The sequence below is a fragment of the Pongo pygmaeus genome, chromosome 1 (genome assembly GCF_028885625.2).
Source record: "Pongo pygmaeus isolate AG05252 chromosome 1, NHGRI_mPonPyg2-v2.0_pri, whole genome shotgun sequence".
NCBI classification, from domain to species: domain Eukaryota; kingdom Metazoa; phylum Chordata; class Mammalia; order Primates; family Hominidae; genus Pongo; species Pongo pygmaeus.
In genome coordinates, this window is record NC_072373.2 from 31,633,399 (window position 1) to 31,658,330 (window position 24,932).

Consider the following 24,932-nt stretch of genomic DNA (forward strand, 5'->3'; position numbering starts at 1 on the left):
TTGGAACTAAAGAACTATAAATAGTCCCATATGACATCACAATATACCAGACATACAGAAATTACTGAAGAAGACTGAGAAGAAACGACCAGAGACGGAGAAAAAGATGACCATAATGTCACAAAGGCCAAAGGAGGTTTTGAGAACTGAAGTGTGATGAGCCGTGTGCAGATCTCAGAGAGGTCCCACATGTTTATACTTAGGAGATTCCTGGTGGCCTTACCAAGAGTTATTTTCAGTAGAGTAGTAGAAGTGGATATCAAGTTCCATAGTGATTTCTAGACTTCACTATGACTCCCTTATGCACCATTTCTACATATTCTGAGCTGGCTTATTAGGCATACTAACAATAACTGTGTGCCCTAAGAAAAATAGAAGAAAATCACAAAATATGTTTTTATGACCACCATCCTCCTACAAACCTTCTATTGTATACTCTTTTCCTCTGGATACCTAGTGTTTTCACTTACTTGGATTCTTCTACAGGTGATTTGACTTACAAATGATTTCATAGTTTGAGTTTAAAAGATAGCTTCCAAGGTAATTTGGTGCTGAAAGAAAAACCTCCAGAATTACAGAACTAGACAAGTGAATGAAAATTTTCTTTTGTTAAAGAAAATGCAATAATAGAATTGGGCATTTGTCAAACTTTATTTCTAGTGTTATATGGGATTCTGCAAAAAACTGATTTCCCACCAGTCTTTGAAGAAGGAAGAAGCCATTTTAGGTTTCATCAAGTATGGTTGAATGCATCAGGGGGAAATGCTATATTGCCCTTATCTGACTGGCCACAATCTTGTATCCAGATGTTAAAGATTTTCAGAACACTGAGCCCTTATATAATCTTTTTCTATAAACTCGTGGCTTCTTACAGGAAAATTATTAAAGTATCTATTAGATATAGATTATACCTGCCATTTTGTGATTATTAATTGAGCTAAGTGATTAGAATTTTTTTCACTTTTCTGTATGTTATCCTTCAATAAAATTGTATATTTTTAGATTATCTTTTGTTTTCCTATTTTGTTCTGATCTTGATAGTAGAAGGCCCAGAAAATTCACCTATTTGATAGTAGAAAGCCCAGAAAATACAACTATTCTTCACAACCCAGTTATCTTTTATCACCACTCAAACTTTAAGTCTCTCTGCTGGTAACATAATTTGGTCACAAAGTAATTAGAGCAAAAATAATTTGGTCAATACAAATTTTGATCAAAAAACTGATCTCTAAAATGAACAAAAGCTCTACTCTCTGGATTTTTGGGTGTACTATTGGGTTGTTTGTATACGTCTTTATTTTTTCCATTTTTCAAAATTTGAGAAAATAGTTCTTCCTTTGTATTTTTAATACATAATTTACTTTCAATCTATCATTACTGTAGTATTTAAAATAAGGACAGTACAGCAACTTAAGTTTATCCACAATAGAAGATGGTTGGATCAAGCAACTATTGATCCATTTGCTTTTTAGTCAAATTGCTTATGACCAAATAATTTTCTGCCAAATTAATAATATCTCTCTTTTAACTATATTCTTTGGTATACTCATTCTCAAATTACTGCACTACTTTTCTGAAGACTTCTGATTTCCTTGCCTATAATATTTTCAACCTTGCCCTGTGGAGCCCCTATTCCATCTATATGAAACAATCTCCCTCTGCCTCAAACTTTTCCATAAATATACTTTTATTATAAATGAACTTCCTGCTCCTCTAGAAAACCACTTCCCTTGCTGCCATACTGAGCAAGGCATTTTAGTATTCCTTTGTATCACAGTCACCACAGAAAGGTTTTCCTTAACTCAGTTCCCCATTTCCACTTTCAATGTGGTACTCATCTACTTTTTTCTTTTTGTTTTTAGGCATAGTCTTGCTCTTTTGCCCAGGCTGGAGTGCAATGGTGCAATCTTGGCTCACTGCAACCTCCGCCTCCCCAGTTCAAATGACTCTCCTGCCTCAGCCTCCCAAGTAGCTGGGATTAGAGGCACCTGCCACCACACCTGGCTAATTTTAGTATTTTTAGTAGAGATGGGGTTTTGCCAAGTTGGCCAGGCTGGTCTCGAACTCCTGACCTTGGGTGATCCACCCACCTTGGCCTCCCAAATTGCTGGGATTACAAGCGTGAGCCACCATGCCCGGCCTCATCTACTTTTTTGTAATCTGAATATTTCATATTTTTCCCTATTGTAGTTATCATAAACTGACTTGCTGGTTATTCCCCCATATTCACAATAGCCTTTGGCACATGGTCCAGTCTTCCTTTTTACTGCATGTTCCTAGATAATTTTAGGTGATTTCATATACAGATGGCAACCCATCCCAATATTATAGCTTCATAGTTCTTTGATGCCTTCATGTCCACTGACCTTCACATATATGGAATGGTGACCACACCTCATACATCCCCATCATCCAGACCGCTCTGTGTAATTATACAACCTTAAAGATCAATATCTCATCCTCTTACCACAACTTTCTGGTCTGTTAGTTATCTGATATTCTTATTCTTGTTATCCATAAGTTCATTCCCTGGAGATCTCAAGTCAATTGATTCTTCCAACCTTTCCTAATCTATTGTTTCCTTTTCACCCTCACTTAGTTCCCTGCTCATCCGAGTCCCATTGTTGATTATGTTAATCACACAAGGCTCTAACATCAATCATCTTGCCACACCCACTGGGCCATACCCCAAACGAGAATCAATTCAACTATGCAGGAGAGCTTAGTGGTTATGAGCATGGGTTCTGGAGGCAGATTAACAAAATCCAAATTCCCACCTCCACCTTTTATTACCTTTATAATTTTAACCTGCATTATATAACCTCACTGTATCTGTTTTCCCCACCATAGTAATGGTACTACCTTATAAGGTAGATAAAGATTAAAGGTACTAAATCTTTAGTACCTTTGAGCTGTTCAAAAGCTAAGGCACTTCGAACAGTGGTTGACACAAAATAAGTACTCAACAAATGCTAGCTTTTTTTCCCTAAGCGATAGTGTCATGTAGTCTTTGTACATGTGGGCTCTGTTCTAGACCATCAAATACTAACACTGATATTGGGCTACTTATTAATCTCTTTGTGCCTCATTGATAATTGGAAGTAATAGTCTATCTCATAGCATATGTGAGGATTAAAGGAAATAATTCATGTAAAGCACTTATGAGAGTACTTGGCTCACAGTAAGCATTCAATAAATATTAGCTGTTATTACTGCTATCATTCTGCATGCCTACAGTATCAGGTTGTTGATAACTGCTGGAATAAATTACATAACCAGGCAGACTGCTATTTGTGGATTTCAAATCTAGCTGGTCCCCAGTACCACTAAACATTCCACCCTCTCTCATTCTTCTAAGGATTACTCTGGAAGATCAACCAGAATACTGAGGTATTCAAACATTAATTACTTTAACATCTGACCTTTCCCACAAAAGCATCCATACATGATCCTACATTAATTTTATTCCTTCTTGACCTAGAAGTTCAGGTCTTCTCCCACTTGTTTAAGCCTACAACTTAATGATCTTCACTGCACCCTCTTTCACCTTTTCTGGGTCCATGTTTATTTGGTTATTTTTTTCTCGTCTGTATTTTCAAGCCTTCTCCCTCAAGTAGCTCTGATGAACATGTATAAGCTTCTACCATTCTCAAACTCTCCTCTAACCTTGCTTCCTTGCCAACCCTACAAATCTAGTTAGTGGGACGTACATATTTCCCATTCCTCATGTTTTCATGGGCTTCTCTCTGCCCTTCAGTATGTCAAGGAAGAAGCAGTGGGTTTTCAGTTTGTGCGTCAGGAAAGGAGTTGATCCAACCTAATTTAGCCCCTTCCCCCTACCTCTTGAAAGCCAGCCTATTTATGGGAAGCAAATATCTTTTGCTCTCACTTCCTTTCAGATTTACTGGGATAGGCCTAGTTTTCCTCCTCTGCCCCTGACCAGCGGGTAGATTTAATGATGGAACTAAATAGAAGCAAGCTCATTATTGATTCAGATGTAAACTTCCAATTCAGCTTTCATTACTAATTTTGAGATAGATGTATGTTTTTATCTCCATCTATCTGTCTTTTTTATTTTTCTCTCCACTGGTTCTGAAATCAGGCAGGAAAAAGGGGATTTATGTATTGGGCTCTAATACCTGTCTTTCCCATCTTAGCCAAGTTTCCACCCTGACTATTCCATAACAGTACTTTGGCAAATATCATGTCTCACTTTTGCCATTAACTATATTAATGTCTCAGATGGTACTGAATATACCAATAAATGTATCTTCTGTTTTATCATTTGGGATGTAGCAAGCTCAGTTTTTAACTGTCATGAGTGTACATTAATTAAAAGAAACATTGCTAATTAGATCAAGAATGAGATGTCGAAGGCATTTGTATTTTTATAAACATCCCTTCGTCTCATAAAATGATTGCAAACCAATGTGTAACAGGATGTTGAACAGGATTTCTGTTGTTTCAGAATTTCAGCTGGTGTTTCAAAGATGAAAATACTAAGTAGATGACAAGTACCCACTTGTTCCTCTCTTCATTGTCCTTTTTCTGGCATGACAAATAGATTGCCTAAGAAGTGTCCATAAGGACCCATGAAGCCTTGCTTCACTTCCTGTGAGAGGGCCTTGCATCTGAATTGTCTCTTCCACCTCCCGACCTCTGAAGAAACTGAGAAGCTAATTCCCACAAAGTATTAAAGGCTAATAATGTTGAATATGTTGTCTAGTAGTTGCTTTCAAGTAAACAGAACTCTTAAAATACAATTTCACTCATAATCCAGGAAAATATTCTTAAAGTAGGCCCTTTCTCAGCTCCCTTGAAACCACCCATAAACGGGAAGCGTGGTTTTGAAGACAGCCAGAGCTAAGTTTGAAATTTAGTTTCATCCTATATCTATTGTGTAACTTGGTTTAATTTGGGGCACACAGAGTATAAAAAATATTAGCTTTCCCCTTTGCGTTTTCTTGGTGTATAAGATTTGTCCTTCAAAAAAAACCTACATAAAATATACTCGGGCAAATATAGACATAAGTTACTAAAAAATTATTGTAGCTTTAAAAATAATTTTGTTTTACTTACAATCTTGTTTCATTAAAAAAAGAGTGAATAATTGGAATTAAAATAAAAGCTGCCTGTCTTGTTTTGTATCTAAAATTATTTTAAATCAGAATTAGGACATGTACATAAACCATTCATTTATTAGTTAATTGGTATTACTTGTGAGCCTACTTTGGTATGAGAAACTGGAGGTATCAAAATGGCATGATTGTTCTCCTTTATGAATTCACCTACATTAGAGGGAGGTAGCTATAAACATAAAACCAATAGCAAATGCTTTATTAAGACATAGAAGGGGGAAAAGGGAATAATTCTGCCTTGAAAAAGCAAGGAAAACTCAAAAATTTTAATACTCAAATAACAGGAAACAGGGAGGTTGATTTTGGTATAGATATATAAACAAAAAAAGAGGTAAAATAAATTGAATCATTTCAGTGATGTGAGTTTAAGACCAATACAGATGATCATAAGTTAACTTATGTACATAGAACCCAAATATAAATAATTAACATTATTTAATTATGTATTATAAATACAACAAAATTATATTATTTTAATGGATTCACATTTATTTAGTGGGATGTTAGAACAGAAATTATATGCATACATATGTTTACATGAATTAATTTAAAAGTTAACGGAAAATATTGCTTAATAAACTTGAGAAAAAACTCTGGAATTCAAGTCATTAAGTGAATGACTAATTAGGAATGCTTTTCCTTATATAAGCACCTTGTAGATGTCACTTTTCTCTAAACTAAGAAAAAAAAATTTTTGACAAGAGTTCCTTTCCAGCCTAATACTAGCTACTGAGATATGCAGCTTATTTATTTTAAACTCAGAGATATTCACAAATTAAAATTTAAAGAAAGATTCTTTTCCCTTTTTCTCTTCTCCACATCTTCATTTTCTCATCTTTTATTTTACTGTCCCTTGTGATACTCTGTGAATAACATAATTCATTGCTGAGTAAAATATTTCCAACTGTCAAAAGATACAGTAGATAGAGAACAGCAATTGACAAGATTATTCGTTTTACAGAAAACCTGTCTGCCATTTTACACTAAAATACTCAAAATCATATCACACCAAAATGAAATCAATTTTATATTTTTTAAATAAAAAATTGGAATCCCTCTTTGGTTTTTTTGTTTTGTGATTGTAACAGATACACAATATAATAAGCAAACTTTCTGTGTCTTTTAAAATATTTACATTTTGCATAAAATCCAAAATTTATAGATTATTTCTTGTGTTGGACTATACTGTGATCTCAGAACTTAAATACTCATGATCTTAACAGTGACCTTAATGACCACATCAGTCACATTAGTCAATGTTTGAGTATCTTAACCACTGACTCAGTTAAGAGCTCATTTTAAGAAAACATTTGGGAGTATAATCTTTCTCCTTGAGTCTCTAGTTTTAATATAAAGGGCATATGGTATTTCATGATAGGGTGCACAGAGGAGGGAGGGTAATAAAGAGAAAGATTAAAGGAAAAAGATGATGGATTAGACTAGAGCCTGAAATTTTAAAATATGGCTGCCAGATACTCAACAGAAAGATTGTGAAGTTTTTCAGTCTAAAAGAGTGGATTAAATATCAGAGACACTGGGATATCTATATAAAGTTATTCTTCTAAAACTCACTGAAGAGCTAGGATAAATCATAACCTGACAAACTTCACAAACTCATTATTTATCAGTTATACATAATAGCATCTAACTCATGACTGGGCTCAATCCAAAATATTTCTGAAGTGTCCCCAAAATAGAAAAATAGCCATAATAGTAAGAGAAATAAAAATTTAAATCTACAATTTAAATTTAAATCTACAAAACTATTACAGCCCCATTTCTTTCATTAGATCTAGTTAAAGAAATGGCCTAACTGCTTGTGTTTCTAAGATTTGGATTTTATTATATTATAAATTTAATTAGTGATTAAAAAAAGGAACCACTAAAAGCTTAGTCTCTTCTAACCAATGAAGAAAATGGTAGAATTGATTGTAATTAACTTGAAAATAACTGTAGGATTTTTTTGTTTTTTGTTTGTTTGTTTTGAGACAGGGTCTTGCTTTGTTGCCCAGGCTGGAGTACAGTGGTGCGATCATGGCTCACTGTGGCCTCAACCTCCTGGGCTTAAGCAAGCCTCCCACTCAGCCTCCCAAGTAGCTGGGACTACAGGCATGCACCAACATGCCTGGATAATTTTTTTTTTGTAGAGATGGTGTTTTGCCATGTTGCCCAGGCAGGTCTTGAACTCCTGGTCTTAAGTGATCTGCCTGCCTTGGCCTCCCAAAGTGCTGGGTATTACAGGTGTGAGACACTGTGCTGGGCCAATAGGAGTTTTATATAAAACCAATAAAAATAAGCAAATACTAATGAACTTTCAATTGCCTTGTATAAATTGTTTGCATACAATGCAATTTAAAATATGGTGTTCTGGAGTAAGTGGAGGAACATTTTACACTGAGGTAAGAAATTGGAGCTACATTTGTTATGTACTTTGTCCTAATTCTTTTCTGGCTTTTGAATGTTTTATTAAGACTGTATTTGAAATTTTATAAATGTTTGTATTTGTGTGTGTATATATGCATATACGTATATAACATGTATACACGTATGTACATATATACGTATGTACAAATACAAATGTATACATGTACATATATATACATATACAAAATATATTCATTCTTTTTAATACCTAATAACTATCTCAACCCCATACCTATTAAGTTAATTTTAAAAAGGCACTGAATCTACTAAATGAAAATAAACTGATCCTGAGTTTGATGTCCAAATTTTGTTTTCAATTTAAAAGAAGAGAAAGAACTAAAGAAAATTCGATGCTTCAGCTTTAAAGAAAGATAGGCCTAAAATGATAAGGTTTACTTAACTGTCTGAAGGCTGGATTTGAAATCTGGCATGCCAATGATTATGTATAGCACATTAAAACAAATGTTAAAACTTATTTGAGCAAGTTTAACAAGAGCAGCAGGGTTTTCACATAGTACATGAATGGAGTCCACTCAGAGGTGAAATAACAGTGAAACTAAGGAAGCTTAAGCTTTGGGGTCCCTTGCTTTCATAGGCCCTTTCCAAGGCACAGTGTAGGACCCTAGCAATTTGTTCACGTGGTCATGCTTTTTGTAAAATTGGCAAAAGTCAGATATCAGTGAATGCTACTCTGACATTCTCTATCACACTTCCCCGTGGGTTGGGTGGTATGAGAGTGGCTGTGGGCATGTTTGGATCAGGCTATGAAAAAGATGAGGTGGGTACCTGTTTAATCTAGGTTTAGTTAAATACATTTATGTGGGTTTTCTGTCACTTCCACATATACTTAATATTTGTTAGCAATCCCAATACAGAAATACCTCCCAGGAATATTCCTACCACCCACCGTGTAGATAGGAGGCACCGCGAATGAAGGAGCAGGGCCAGGGGCTTCATTGCAATAGGAACATCTTAAAGTGCCTCACCATGGAAGTCTGCGAGTAGTGGGGGAGATGCAAGGTTTAAAATGCACACAGCCCAAAGCTAGCCTGTGAAAAATTTTTCCAACTTTCAGATGTGTAAATCATAAATGGGGAATCCAGTTCTCATAATTTCATATACAAAATGGAAGACTCTCCTTTCAAAAACATATTCAACATAATGCATTATACAACACTTTTATAGTAATGAAAATTTAGATCAATGTTGTCAGAACAAAAGGGTAAATAATCCATCTCTTCTCACTTCAGAAAGTATAACAATATTATTGTCAAAAAAGAAGCAGTCAAAGAGTATGAAGTCAAAACATAGAAAACAAATGCTATAGAGCTGTGGCAGGCAGTTTATTAAAGCACTATGCTATATTTTTAGATTTTAAGATGTTGGGTATTATCAGGCCTTAAAATTTGAAATGTGCTTGACATGATTTCCTTTCTCATTAGAAAAAATATTGCCAGGTGTGGTGGCTCATGCCTGTAATCTCAGCACTTTGGGAGGCTGAGGCAGGAGGATCACTTGAGGCCAGGAGTTTGAGAGCAGCCTGGACAACACAGCAAGACCCTATGTCTACAAAAAAGGTAAACAAACCTAGCCAGGTGTGATGGCACCTGCCTGTAGTCTCAGCTACTTGAGGCTGGGTTGGGAGAGCACTTGAGTCCACGAATTCAAGCTATGATCATGCCACTGCACTCCAGCCTGAGTGACAGAGCAAGACTCTGTATCTAAAGAAAACAGACATAATGAACTTAATCCTCTTTTATTTGAAACTTTGCATACTTTATCCTTAAAGGTGTATTCCCAAAATTGTGTAAGCTTCAGGCCCATAACACATGGATCTGTCCCCAGTCACACATAAGGGGGAGGTTTATAATGTGTTTTGCTAAAGAATTTATTCTAAAATGCTGCACACTTAAAAGGAAAAAATACATAAGGGAAAGAGCTAAGGCCCTTTTCTACCTAAGTGGCTCTCTTTTAATTAATTTTTATTTATTCTTGCCTCTTTCGGAAATTTTTGCCTCTTTCTTAGATGTGGGGTGGTTAAAAGATGGCAAGAGGAGAAGAGCAGAAAAGGAATTCATTTGAGAACACAACAAGATTTTTTTTAAAACCACTTCACTCTGTCTCTTCAAAGAGAACTGGCTATGGATAATAATGCCATCCCTTTCATATATTACAGGATAATAAAAACTACAATGTTAAAGAGGGAGGAAATAAAATGTAAAAGTTAATAGGTAATTCATTCTCCATGCTAGTTCAGTCCTTGGCCTTTCTGCACAGAGACTGCCAATAGTAACAAATTATGTGATGATTCTGTGATGTGAGCTGTTCACTCGGGATTAAGAACAAATGTCCAAACTTGAGGACCTGCCTCTTAAACTATGGATCCAAAGATTGTAGGTCAGATCCTATGTAATCTTGAAAGAATAAACCTACCAAGTGTCCAAAGGGAAAAAAAAGGAGTCCCAAACAACATTTTAGTCGCTAGAAAGATAATTTCTGCTTTATAGAATATTCTGAAAATAGATATAATAAATTGTTTTGAGCAATTCACCAGAAGGTACCATAGGTATCCAAATTACATTCTAGCTTTCCTTATGCTTCTGTATACATGACCTAGTTCTTATCTTTGTACATGAACTCACTCAGAATTGATGTTTCTTATAAGTACTAACCCATTTCAGAGAAAGGGAAAAAAGAGAATTCAATGAAAAACCAGTGCATATCCTTTAAAGAAGGACAGTCATAAAGGCAGGATACAGTTCGTTCCATGTAGGGTTTATTTAGGTTAACCAAGTATAGACCACAGATGTAGATGACTAACTCAGATTTTTATTGTGACCATGGTTTACTGAGGATGCCCCAGCTTTACAGAATGTATTCAAACTAGTTGTGTGACCTTGCGCAGGTTGCTTCATCTTCTAGTCTTAATTTCTTTAATCAGTTAAAAGAGAAGGCTGGAAAAATCATCCTAAAGATCCCATGCTGCTCTAGCATATTCCGATGAGTGGCACCTCTGTCAGTGTGAGTTCCTATTGTTAAATTTTTCTGCATGAAAACATTCATACAAACTACTGGGAAGTTAGCACAAGCAAATATAAGATCCTTCATGTAAAACCTATAAATCTACCTCCCAAACCATACATCCATATCTCTGTCTTATTACCAGACCTTTCCAACTCCTGAAAGAGTTTGCTAAATAAGTGGCAGGGAATGTAAGAGTTAAGAACTGGTTTTGGAGAATGCTGAGTTAATAATTGATACTAAATAGCAGTGACCCTAAGCAAAATGACACAACTGATACATTTCTTCTGCATGTCCTCTTAATATTCTTTTTTAGTGCCATAAATACCTACTTTCCTCCCCAGACATCCCATGAATGCATTACACCCTTCAGCATCCCTGGATCTCTTTCTTACCAACTTTATGTCCATTTGGGTCTTTATACTCTAGGCATTGCCTCAGGTCTCTGAATGTACTTTTCTTTCCCATTCTTATCAGAAGCTGTTCACAATCTATCAATTTTCACTAAGATATACCATTAAGGACAACCTGAAAGCTAATGTCTCCTTTCTAAAAATAATCTAAATTAGTTATCTAAATTTAATAGGAGAAAGAAATACATCTTTAATGGTAAAGTAACAGTCAAATTCAAGGTATTAGTTAAAAGCTTGTAACACGTTTCTCCTTTTCTGTGAGAGGTAGAGGGGAGGCTTCTGAATTTCCACAATATGACAAGTCACCAGAAGTCACCTACCTCATATATATATACATATATATATATATAAAGAGAATCTTATGATAAATTTCTCTAGGATATAAAGTCAGACTGTATCAGTATGCTCATATTGAGGAGCAAAGGCAGGTCAGACTGAATAGGCAGAGTGAAGTCAGATTATAAAGAATTTTGAATGCTTATGCTGAAAAATATGGATTTTATCCTATGGATAACAGGGAATCTTTGGAGGCTTACCAGCTGCAAAGATAAATGAAATAAAAATGCTCTTTTAGAAAGATTTATCTGATGGTGGCAAATATATTGGGTTAAAGGGCAAAAGACTTAAAAAGAAAATCATTTTAGAGACTATTACAATTGCTCAGGGCTCAGGAAATAAACATGAAGGGACTGATTTGAAAGACACCTGGAATCATGAACTGAAAGATGATAGCAAAAAAAGAAGAAGAGTCAACTACTTCAAAACCCTGGATAACTGGGGATAGTTTAGTATCGTGGATCGTTTAATGTAAAGTCTGATTTGGAAAAGAGAAAAAAAACACACACACAGAAAAAAAAAAAAGCCTGAAAAAGTTCACAAGGAACATGTGAATGCTCAAAATCAGGTTGCATCAAACCACAAAGATCATAAATGTAATATTCAATGCAGTGGAGATAAGGGTACTATTGGCAACCGTAATATCAAGGCATACATCCTTTTGCATGTATATCATGCAAACATAAAAGAGGGAAAAAAGGTCCAACTAAGAAACTAGAAAGGAACAAAATCAATGTTTTTCAAGTCAGAAAAGTAGTTTTGAGATTAGGTCTAAGAGGTCCAAATATGTGCTCCAGAAAGTCATTATAGGTAATCTTAACATTACTCTTGAGTTTCCCTATCACTCCAAAGATACTTTCCAAATATACCAAACATACAAAGACATATGACACACAGATACACATACACACACATATGTAATGTGAAATGCAATACCCACACATTAGGCAATGGTATAGCCTCTCCAAAGGTACTTTCCAAATATACCAAATATACAAAGACATATGACACTTAGATACACATACCCACACATATGCACACATGTTGGCAGGTGCACATGGTAAGGCTGCCATTTTTCTAGGACTTTATCATCTCAAAATAAAAGTGAATAATCGCGTATTGAGCACTTGATATGCATAAGATCTCTCCACTTATGATACTTAAAAGATAGAGTTGAAAGCAATAAGTGATTTGGAAGAATTAAAATTTTTTTTTTTTTTTTGAGTCAGAGTCTTGTTCTGTCACCCAGGCTGGAATGCAGTGGCGCGATCTCGGCTCACTGCAACCTCTGCCTCCCGGGTTCAAGCGATTCTCCTGCCTCAGCCTCCGAGTAGATGGGGTGGCGCCCGCCACCATATTCAACTAAATTTTTTTGTACTTTCAATAGAGACGGGGTTTCACCATGTTGGCCAGGCTAGTTTCGAACTCCTGACCTCAAGTGATCTGCCCTCCTTGGCCTCCTGAAGTGCTGGGTTACAGGCGTGAGCCACTGCACCTGGCCAAAATTTTCCTAATTTAAATATTTTTCACCTTATAAGATTTGTATCCTGGAAATTAAAATAATTTTTTTAAAAAAGATTTGTCTTATAAAACTGTTTTTCATATCAACAGACTACCAATTAATTATGGGTATGTAAAGTTAATTTTTTTTTTTTTTTTTTTTTTTTGAGATGGAGTCTGGCTCTGTCCGCCAGGCTGGAGTGCAACGGTGCCATCTCGGCTCACTGCAAGCTCCGCCTCCCGGGTTCGTGCCATTCCCCTGCCTCAGCCTCCCGAGTAGCTGGGACTACAGGCGCCCGCCACCACCTCTGGCTAATTTTTTGTATTTTTAGTAGAGACGGAGTTTCACTGTGTTAGCCAGGATTGTCTCGATTTCCTGACCTCGTGATCCGCCCACCTCGGCCTCCCAAAGTGCTGGAATTACAGGCGTGAGCCACTGCGTCCGGCCAAGTTTAATTTTTAAAATTAAGACAGTCTTCTCTACACAAATATGATTTAATATGATTTGGGAAAGAAGTAGCTGAAACCATTTTGGCTTCCTCAAAAATATAATTCAAAGTAAAGTTTTATCAGTATTAATCATAGTATAGGGTCTTTTTAAATCATAAATAACTTAAAATAGTTATTTCAGTAGTATTTTCACTACTTTAGTGATGAGTGAAGAAAAACATCAAAAATCTATCGTATAAATTATGACATGAAAATTATTTCCATTATATACGTGTAACAATTTTAATTAAAGTAAATGTGTTTCTACTTTAGCTTTAATTTCAATATGTGCAAACTCTTAAATGCCACACCAAAATAAAATATACATAGCTATACTGAGTTATATGTATATTTTATGTTTATTTACTTTTTTTATTATCACTTTAAAATGAAAAACAGGGTAACATTTTCACTAATAAGATAACTATTGCTGTGTATAATTCTATATAATAACCAATATTTCCAAAGTAACCTTTTATAATTTGGATCTTGAATTTTACATTTGTATCTGTAATTTTTCTAATGTCCAGGAAGATTCTCAAAAATTCTGGCAATATTTTACAGGTATCTTTTAATAAATCCAACAATAGGCCTTTGCATATATCCACCAGTAGGTGGAGCAGACAACATAATTTATTACCTAAGAACAAGGGCAAGGGAATGAAAGTCAGTTTATTTGGAATAAAACAAATCTGCAAATGAGATTTTCTTCAAAGAAGATATGTCCTATATGTGTTAGATTTAGTTTGACTAGTTACTGAATCAAAATAAATAACTTTATTAAATAATCAATCTTTAGCAAAAGATAAATAAAATTTACAAATGGAAGCAATATTTGCATTTTACTTTATCCAAATCAACCAAAATTACCCTTCCTTTCATAAAACTTTTACAGGGACAAAGATTTTTTGATGTGTTCATTTAATAAGGGTGCTAAACCCAATCCTGTTTTACAGGTGATGGGGTGCATAACAAATAGTATTTTCTGGGAAATATAATTGACTAATCCTATTATGTCTGTAGCAACAAATTAACCTTATTACTACTAGTAAATGGTGATTGATTATTTATGCAAATAAGTTACCATATTCAGCTTTCTGATTGAAATAAACATGTACAAAAGGTGTTTTAATAAGACTTGAACTTTTCAATTAATAAAACCCTGAGGGTCTATTTATTCACTCATTGCAATATTAGTTATTTACTTGTGTAATTTCTATTAGCACTAACATATTTGCTTGAATAAAGATGAGATAATTAATACCATCAAAAATTAGTAATAGCTTTTGGAACTATTTTAAGGTATACATTGGATTTGTACTAAAAATAGGCTTAAATCTGACTTTAAAACTTTGCAATCAGCATATAAGCATATGAGTATATCAGCATAATCATCCTAAAATTATTAATACATTAAAAAACACGTAATCTTATATCATCTATATCTGAATTCACAAATACAATTTTGGCTTACAAAATTATCTTTTTTGAAGCACTGTCAAAATTAATGTTTTATTTCTACTCATCTAAAGTAAGCTATTAGAACAATAAAAATTTAATGTAAAAATTACTATTCTATAAACCATACTAACATCATTCCTAATCACCAATCACCAATATAAATCATCAATATAAATAATGTCCCTCTCTTTGCTAAAAATGCTATTAGATGTATTCCTTTTAAGCAGATCAATAAAGCTTTTCCTATCCTGATATACTTTTTATAAAATTATTCAAACTTGAATATTTGGAGAGTTTTCAAATATCTGCAGGCATTGAACGTTAAAATTGATACAAATCTCTTAAAATAAATAGTATTAATTCTTATTTGGCTTTTATTTGTACTTAAAGGTCTATAAATATAATTTGAAATCAAAATCTTAAAACAAGCAATGAAATTAATTTGTAAACAACTAAGTAAGGAATATTTTAAAATCTGCAGCTTAATTTCTCCCCAATAGCCAAGACATGCTGTAAAAATTACTAACAACACTCAGATTGAAATGTATGTTTTTTATTCTCTGAATCTTCCTTAGGCTCAGGAAGGAAGGTTATGTTATTTTTTATTCAAATAAAATAGCACATCAGCAAAATCATAAGTATAAATGGTTGTTAATTTCAGTGAGATCACCTATATAAGCAGTAGTGAAAAGCTGGCAATTTCCATCTACAAAAAAAATCGACATTAGACTGAAATTAGGCTCAGTGATTTTTGTGGTTAAAGATTAAATAGTATATATTTATATATACTAAAGTCCTAGCACAGTACTATTAGATGGCAGGTACTCAAAAATATTATTGGAAGTCATTAACTGATGAATTTAAGATTCATGTTTATTGTATTTATTAAATCTTAGTGTTGCATACTTTTGTTTAGACAGAGACAGTTTTGTATTAATAGTTGTGACTTGTAGCATGTTTCAAAATTCAACTTTTTAATATCATGATGAAAAATACTGATTAAAAGCTAAGTAAATCTGTTGGGATATAAGGAAGAGAACATATGAACTTTCCAGTATCATTCTGTCAGTAAAACTAATCCCTTGAACAAAATGAACAGACGAGTCTAAGATGACACTGCTATTCTATTTTACCACCACACACACAAAAAGTTTGCCTTGGGAACAAAAGTGGCTCCATAGGTTCAAAGGGTTGTCTTTTAATCTCTAGTTACCCGTGATCAAATATTAAGATCACTATGATGAAGTTTACCAACCGGCCAGGTCCAAATTAAAATCCCTAATATTTTTGTAACATTTATCTCCAAGGGAAGCAATTTGAGAATACAGTTTCACCTGTAATGTCCTCAGGTCTGTGAAGTCAAGTGTCAAATGGAGGTGGGGGACACCAGTATAGAAATTTCTAACTAATTTTTTATTAATAACTAAAGGAAAGCCAAGAAAGGAAATGAGAAAATGAATGCTTCCAATTGGTAAGATTAATGGAAGAAAATTAAGAAAACCTTAGGTTTATCTGTGGTTAAATCCTAATAATATGATTGTTACCATTTACTGAATGCCCTCGAAGGGTCTGGCACTGTTTTAAATACACTACATTTAATCCTCATCACATTCTTCCAAGGTGGGTTTCATTATCCCACAAATGCAGAGAGAAGCAGAGGCTTAGAAAACTGAAGGTGATCTAATCCATTACCCTTAGTGGGAGAGCTGGGATGTCAACTCAGCTCTGTCTGATGACAATACTTGGGTTCTTTCAACCTTGCCATAGTGCCTCAAAAATAATTATTTTATTGGATGCCAAGGAGTTTTGGAGACTAGGGATCACTAAAATAAAGTTTATATACATTGATATTATCAGCAGCCTATATGGTATAAAGAAGGAGAAAAATGCATTGACAGCTTGTATTTGTTAATACAAATATACTTAAAACACAATGGTAATATCTGAAAATCCATTAAGGTCTATGATTCAAGTGTTTTAGTCAGGTTTGTGAAAATTCTTTGTCAAACCAGGTGCTTAATTTTAAAAATGAAATGAAATCAAATTAGTTAAAGAAATAATGCATAGAAAGTCTCTATGATACTGTTTGGCACATGGTAAGCACTCCATAGATATCTGCTGTCAGATTACTTTTATTAGTAAAAAAAACTGAGTCTTCATGGACTTTCTAAATCATTTCACTAGATACTCAGTATCTCAACAACCTTGAATAAAACAGAATTAACAAATGTTCAGTTAAATATGATTTCACTATTTTAGGCCAGGCGTGGTGGCTCACACCTGTAATCCCAGCACTTCGGGAGGCCCAGGCGGGGGGATCACTTGAGGTCAGGAGATCAAGACCAGCCTGACCAACACAGTGAAACCCCATCTCTATTAAAATACAAAAATTAGCCTGGCATGGTGGTGGGTGCCTGTAATCTCAGCTACTCTGGAGGCTGAGGCAGGAGAATTGCTTGAACCCAGGAGGTGTAGGTTGCAGTGAGCCAAGATCACGCCACTGTACTCCAGCCTGGGCAACAGGGTGAGACTCTTTTTCTCTCCCTCTTACAAAAAAAAAGTATGATTTCACTATTTTAAAAATTGCTTTCTGTATTACAACATCCATCATAAGTATACATAGCACAACTAGAACTCATATTAAGAAAGATTCAGAGTATAGAGATGGTTCAGAGTTACTAAAATTAACAACTGTATTGTAAAAAATAAAATATCAGATTTAAAGAAATAAGGATATTGATAGTACTCTTAGTTTAATGAAAGTTGAAATTACTAATAACTAAAGTTAAAAATTTTCTGCTAAAAGGAATTTTTGATTTGAAATTCTGTATAAAAATGTAGCACTTCAATTATACAACTAAAATTTTACTACTATAGATTTTATAATGAAAAGTTAAAATATTTTGACTTTTAATTTTTAAAAGTATCTTTTAATTATTGCCTAAGTATTTAAAGTCTAGAGACCTCAGAGTGCCGAGTGCCATATCTATTTCTACTAGCTTTGTATCTCTAACTCAGCTACGTAACACCTCTGAGTTTGTTTCCTTACCTGTCAAATGAAGATAACTCAGCTACACAAATCCAAGTAAATATGAAGATAGTTACCATGATTAAAAAGTATTGGTATTTAGACTACCAAGCACAGGCTAGAGATGCGGGAGATCTACACTCCAAATGTAGAAGGCCAGCCCAGGATTTAATATATATATATATTTTTTTTTAATTTGGATGCCTCTAAGGATGACATTCGGTCTTGGGGCTCACCCTTCACCACTGGGACTTGACTTGCCCCTACCTGGAGACATTCAACTATGTGACTCTGGCCAGAACTACAACACTGAACTTGAAGGTCTATGAGAAAAAAATAAAAACCCAGAAATTGCTAGTTTCCTGACTAGATCCCTAGTAACAAAACACATCTCACTCCCCAAACTCATGCTTTTTTAAAACTGTATTTCTTTTTGAGACTATTCCACATGCCATGTATTCTTTCCTAGTAACCAGGACAAAATCCAGGGTATTGACATTTTAGCAAGCATTGTAAAATAAATGTCTAAGTATTCCAAATTTCATGCTTATATTTCTATAAGAAGATGTAATTCCTGAAGCAATTCTGTTAAAAGCTTTACCTGAAAACTTCCATCAAAATTTAGAAAGGGTCGAAAAATGGTTTTAATCTCAATGTTAGCTCAATTAAAAGAGAAAACATGAAAGCAACCTCAGCCTAATAACTTGTTAATTCTTGATCAATTCACAACACAACAATAAGCCACTCAGAATGAGTTTTGAAAGCGAGGTTATGCCCTTCGTGTTGTGTTATCACCGTGGCAGATCACACTGCTGACTTGGACCTTTCTGCCAGCATCGCAGCCGCTGCCTCTATGAAGCCACTGTCACAGACGAGTCATGGTGCCTGCGCGCACCTACACAGAAGCGCGAAATTGAACTTGAAGTAGTGTCTTTGTGATATCTTTTCAACAAGTCATGTCCCATTCAGCCTGCTAGTTTATCTTTGTCAGGCTAGTGGCCCAAGTGGCTTACAGGAGCTGTCAGGGACAGGTAGACCAACCTGCTTTGTGCTGAGGAGGTAATGCATCTTTCGGGCTTGGTAATCTCTTTTCTTCTCTTCCCTTTCGTGGTTAGCCTTCTTCTCTTCTCTTTCTTTCATTTCTGCAAACTCCTCCAGTGCCTTCCTGCATCAAAACCATCTGCAGTTACTTATGATACTATGTGTTAACATTTTAATTCTTTCACTGATGATAAATCAGTTTTTTTGAGGGGCAACCATCATCCATATCCATCCAAATCAGTGGTGTAATCTATCTTACCTGCATTTTCTACATGAATCTTTGCAATATTTAGAAAGCATTTATGTGATTTTTCAGTGATTAAGTTTTTGAGATCAAATGAGTCTATTTATAATTGATTCAAAGCTGAGAAAATACTCATATCAAATGCAAAGTAAGTGTCTTACTTATCAGGGTTTTTTTGCTTTAAGATTAACTTTTTTGGACATACTTAAATATCCCAAGAAAGCATCTGAGCTAATGTTTTCCCTTACATTTTGGGTTTGTATTTTCAAATCTCTAATCATTTATTTTGCCTACTAACTACTGGCCTAATTTTTAAAATGTGACAGGTTTTATACATATACTTAATTTATTGTAGGTTTACTTCAGTTGACAGTTCAAATAATACCGATAAGATTACATATATTATCTTGCACTTCAAAGGTTGACATTTTGTCCAATTACATAGATAATTCGAATAAAAGCTAAATTAGGTGAGAAAGTGCAAGTCTTTTCTAAGTATAATAAATTTTATTAAAATAATGAAACTTTTCATTATTTATGTGTATCTAAGAAATATAAACAAAAAATAAGCTTTTAAGTATACTATGTGAAAACATCTGCTAAACAGATTATGATATCAAATATGGAGAAAAATAAATCCTTTATTTTCAAGGAAAAATTTAACTATTTGTATTAAAACAATGTTTTGAAATTGTACTATACTTTTTTAAAAAAGTAGGTATGTAACTTAGTGTCTAGTTCTGTAAGTAAAGTTTTAAATAAATCATTTGAGCATTTTTCTCAAAGGTATCTGAGGAAAGTAGCGGAAAAAAATTCAAAAAATAAAAGAGATTCTCCTTTCTACTTCAATGTCTAGAAATATTTTTGTTGCAATTTTCTGTTAAAGGCTACTAATACAATACTTTATACAAGTTTGCTTATGAAACACACTGACGTTTAAAAATCACCAAGCTATGCCATTGCAGCAGAGCAATTTTTTTCAACATAAGATTAAATTGCAAAATAAATGAATTACTTGGAGTGGCATGGCCCCCATTTTGCCACCTTCTCTTGAAAATTGCTTATTAATATGAAAAAAGGAGTCAGAAAATAGCCTGTTTTACTTTATGCATAGTATTTTGGGGGCTTCTGCGCCCACAGAGCCAGGCTAGCTGCACATTTAGATTGTGTTGGCAAGCTGGTACAATGACCTCTCTGACCTGCATCTCAAGGCTATTATTAATCGCTAAGTAACCTGGTAAAGCCAAACAAATTTGTTTCCATTGAAAGGATCTCTATCTGTGTCTGAGAATTTGTTCTGTACCAAACAAACCTCATTAACTGTGTCCATTTTTGACAAAGAACCAGGAGTTAGAGGGATTGGTGACCTTTCTTTGTCCTTAAAGTACAAATTTCAAGGCAGTTACATATGACTAAATAAGAATTTTTGCTAGGAAAAATAACAATCATATGTTACATTAAAAAGCAAGTACATTATTAATTTTAATCTTTACTATTGATATTACGAAAAAAATAAAAACTAACCAGAGAACTACCACTATAAAGATAATTACTCAGAAATGCATGTATCCAATTTCATATTATGCTAAATATAAGTATAGTAATTTCCTAAGCAATCATAAAAATAAAAAATCTATAAAGAAGTTTCTGCTCTATAAATAATTTAATAAATATGAAAAGATCTTATATAAGAAGAAAGGCCTAATATAATTGAAAACATATATGAACGGGTAAGGTACAAAGATGTACAGAGCTTGGATACAAAATTAAAAGTGTAAGTTATTTTAAGTAGTAAAAACAGTCCATCTTCAGAATATGGAAATGTAAACTAAAAACAGTATGTATAGAGTGGCATGGCACAGCGAGCAAAAACTGTGAGATAAGGGAAAAGAATGTTACTTTCCAGCATATAAAGAAAACACTTAGGAAACACTCAAGTGTGTAGTCTCAAAACACAAAAGTAGTTAATTTAATAAATTCATCCAATTATTGAAAAAAGTCAATTCTTAGGTTCCAAATTGATTTCTTATAATATTTGAGTGTGTGTGGATATACTGAACAAGACAGTAATATTTATGTCAAACATTCTTTGTTAAATGATGAAGTAGGAATTGCTAAATAAATTATTCTTGATATATACATTTTTGTTATAGAAGTAGGGTGAAGATATTTCTCAGTGTGCAGGATGCAATAAAAATTATGATCTCATTAAAAATAAAAGGATGGAAACCATTCTAACTAGGATTCCCTACAAAATTATAAAAATTACCTATATTTTTTGTCTGGAGATTTTTTAAATGCAGTACTTCTAAGACACTTAAATAGGTTGTTTTTCTGTTTTTACATTTCAGATGTATTTTCTCATTTCTATCCTCAAAAAAACATCCTGTGATATATATGGTATAGCTTTTACTAATTACTCTATTTTGCAAATACAGAAACACATAAAGAGATTAAATGACCTACTGTGATTAACAAATAAGTTAATGGCAGAAATGGAATTAGAATCTCTGTGTTTGCATATTTTATAACTCCAGACCAGGCTGTCATCTTCCTGACACAAGAAATATTATGCTGAATATATTTTTATTAAATTAGCCATGCATATTTTCTTTATCTTATAATCCTGTCTTCTACCATATAAAGAAACTTGAATAAGTTCCAAGACTTTCTGCCTTGTTTTCATATCTATAAAACATTTTCTGATATAGTTTTAAAATAAAGATAAAAATTACTGAAACTTTTGCAAAGCTTTACATATCTGAATGTATTTTGCTAATGATATTCATAGGGATAATAAAGTATTTACATATTCTAATAATGATAGCAATAATAATAATAGCCACAATATAGTGGAGTGATTAAGAGCATAGACTCTGTTTTTGTTTTGTTTTGTTATGTTTTGTTTTTTTGAGATGGAGTCTTGCTCTGTCACCCAGGCTGGAGTGCAGTGGCACAATCTCAGCTCACTGCAACCTCTGCCTCCTGGGTTCAAGCAATTCTCCTGCCTCAACCTCCCAAGTAGCTGGGATTATAGGCACATGCCACCACGCCCAGCTAATTTTTGTATTTTTAGTAGAGATAGTGTTTTGCCATGTTGGCCAGGCTGGTCTCGAACTCCTGACCTCAGGTAATCCACCGGCCTTGGCTTCCCAAAGTGTTGGGATTACAGGCGTGAGCCACCGCACCTGGCCAAGAGCATAGACTCTCAAATGGCACCTGGTTATAACAGCTCTGCTGTGCTCCTTACTAGCTGTTTACCCTCTAGGCTGCAATATCCTCATTGTAAAATGTAAATATATTAATATTAGTATCTTTTCCATTAAATTATTGTGAGGATGAGATAAGTTAACGTAAAGTACTCAAAATAGTGGCTGGTACACAGTAAGGTGCTATGTAAGTGTTAGCTATTTATTGAACATTTACTATGAGCCAAGTATTAGGCTACATGCTTTATCTACTCAACTGGATATGCTTTCTCTAATTCCCTTGGTGGTCTCCTCCTTTCTCTCTCCTGATGAGAGTGCACTTTGTGAATGAAATTCCACAATATAGAGCATGGAATATGGGATCCTAAGAGGCATGGGGCATGGGGTAAACAATGATAAGTGGGAAATAGGAGACAGAAAAGAACCATGCAAATAAATTTATCCTTTCCCTGTCCTCCACCTACTGCTCTGAGGGGTGGTTTCTCCTTGCAAACCTGAAGACAACCTGTGTGGCTAGGACAGCAAGCATGGCCAGGTGCAGTGGCTCATGCCTATAATCCCAGCACTTTGGGAGGCCAAGGCGGGTGGATCACCTGAGGTCACGAGTTCAAGATCAGCCTGGCTAACATAGTGAAATCCCATCTGTACTAAAACTACAAAAAATTAGCCTGGTGTGGTGGTGTGCACCTGTAATCCCAGCTACTCAGGAGGCTGAGGCAGGAGAATCGCTTGAACCCAGGAGGCGGAGGTTGCAGTGAGCCAAGATCCCACCGCTGCACTCCAGCCTGGGCAATAGAGCGAGACTCTATCTCAAAAAAAAAAAAAAAAAAAAAAAAAAAAGACAACAAGCGTATCTGCTGGGCTATGTCGCATCACTATGGGCTCTTTGTGAAGCAGTGGCCAGGACTGCAGGAGCTCATAATGCCTCATTCCTCCATACAGAACCAAACCCAAAGTTCCAGCTGCCAGGAGTGCTGGCTGCTGACTGTTCATAACTATATCTCACTGGAGAAAATCAGCTGCCCTGCCCCAAGTAGGTTTTGTTATCCTGCCCCCAGCCTGGATTCAATCAATGACTGGGGATTGACAGAGTACATAGGCCCAGAGCCTTTGTCTCAGTTTGGGACCAATATAAAGGGCCATCCAAATCGCAGAGCTGAGACCTCCTGATGCAATTCAACTTCTCTCTCAACCTCCCTCCTCCCTTCCCTTAAAGATGTTGCTCCCCAATAGATCTTATGCACCAAATCACTGTCTGAGAGTTGTTTCCATCTATGACACTTCCATCTATGACCCCCTTTTTCTAACCCTCATTGAGCTGGTATTGAGCCACCCAAAGCATCAGCACTTTAATCCTCTATTTATGTTCTGCTTTCAAGAGGTTCCTGGCTAAGACATAGATATCATTTCATTTAATACTTTCATAGTCCTGTGGGGCAGATATTATTACATTCATTTAACAGATAAGGAAATGATATTCACAGAGATTAAACCTCTGCCCAAACTCCTACATCCAGAAAGTGAGGGAGTTGGAATTTGAATCTGGGTTTGACTCCAAAATCTTTGCCTTTAACCACAATACTATACTCATATTGCCTAAATTCAGTGTTTTATTTAGCTATCAATAGGACTTTTTTTCTGAAGAGGTAACTTTGTATTACATATGTTAGTTTTCCAAAGCACACAAAAGGAAAAAGCTGCTCTGTTTTGGAATGATTTCAATGAACTGTCACTACTCTTTCATCACCAGATCATAAGATCATAACCAGGTAGCTCTGTGTGGCCATGAAATACACAGACCTTTGCATTTGCCACCACAAATGTCCTATCTTCCTTAAAATATGTTTTCCATTTGCTAATTTTTAAGCAAGTAAATAATTCTAATGCACAACATTAATGTATAAAAGAGACTGAAGCTGAAAGATGTTTAAAAGCTATTTGGCACAATACAACTAACACACAATACAAACCTACAAGGCCTTTCAGGATTGGTACCTGCTTCTCTCTCCTTCTCACTTCATATTGCTCTCTCCTGGGATCACTATGCTTCAGTCACAATGGCTGTATTTCATTTCCTAGCAAACCATTTATTTCTACCTCAAGATGTTCACTTAAATTGTATTTTCTGATGTGGATTTCCTTTACAGCAACCTGAATTCTCCTTTCACTGTTCTTTTCACTCATAAACATCATAATGTTGTTTTACTTCCATATAACTTAATAAAATTTACAATCATACATTTATGGATATATTTAATATATGTCTTTCCTACTAGACTGCAAACTCTGTAAAAATAAAGACTATGTCTATGTTGCCAATGTCTATTGGAATGAATAAGCAAACATTTTTAAAAGACTACTGTCTCCATATAAGTGTGTAGGTTTATGTCTATGAATGATGATAGGAACTAGAGAGAAGTGACTGCAAAAACACGTATATAATCCTGCTCAATCCCGAGCCCAAATGAAAGGTAATGATTACTTCCTATCATGTAATAATTCATGTTTTCTTGCATTGCAGATTTTCTTTTCCTTGTTACATTTTTTTTCTTTTTAAACTGTTTCTTGATTTTGTCTAATGTCTGTACCAAAGGAGAAAAATAATATATTTCTATAAAATATTTCTGA

General features: G+C 34.6%; 1 protein-coding gene across 7 annotated transcripts in view; it reads right to left on the minus strand.

The window, feature by feature from the left end:
- SPATA17 (spermatogenesis associated 17) overlaps positions 1–24,932 on the minus strand; it is a 233,311-nt gene that overhangs the window by 104,896 nt on the left and 103,483 nt on the right. For all 7 annotated transcript variants that reach the window (XM_054478256.2, XM_054478281.2, XM_054478296.2 and 4 more), the window contains one exon: positions 18,852–18,975. In XM_054478256.2, coding sequence (XP_054334231.1) covers positions 18,852–18,975 — 124 coding nt within the window. The remainder of the gene's footprint in view (positions 1–18,851; positions 18,976–24,932) is intronic.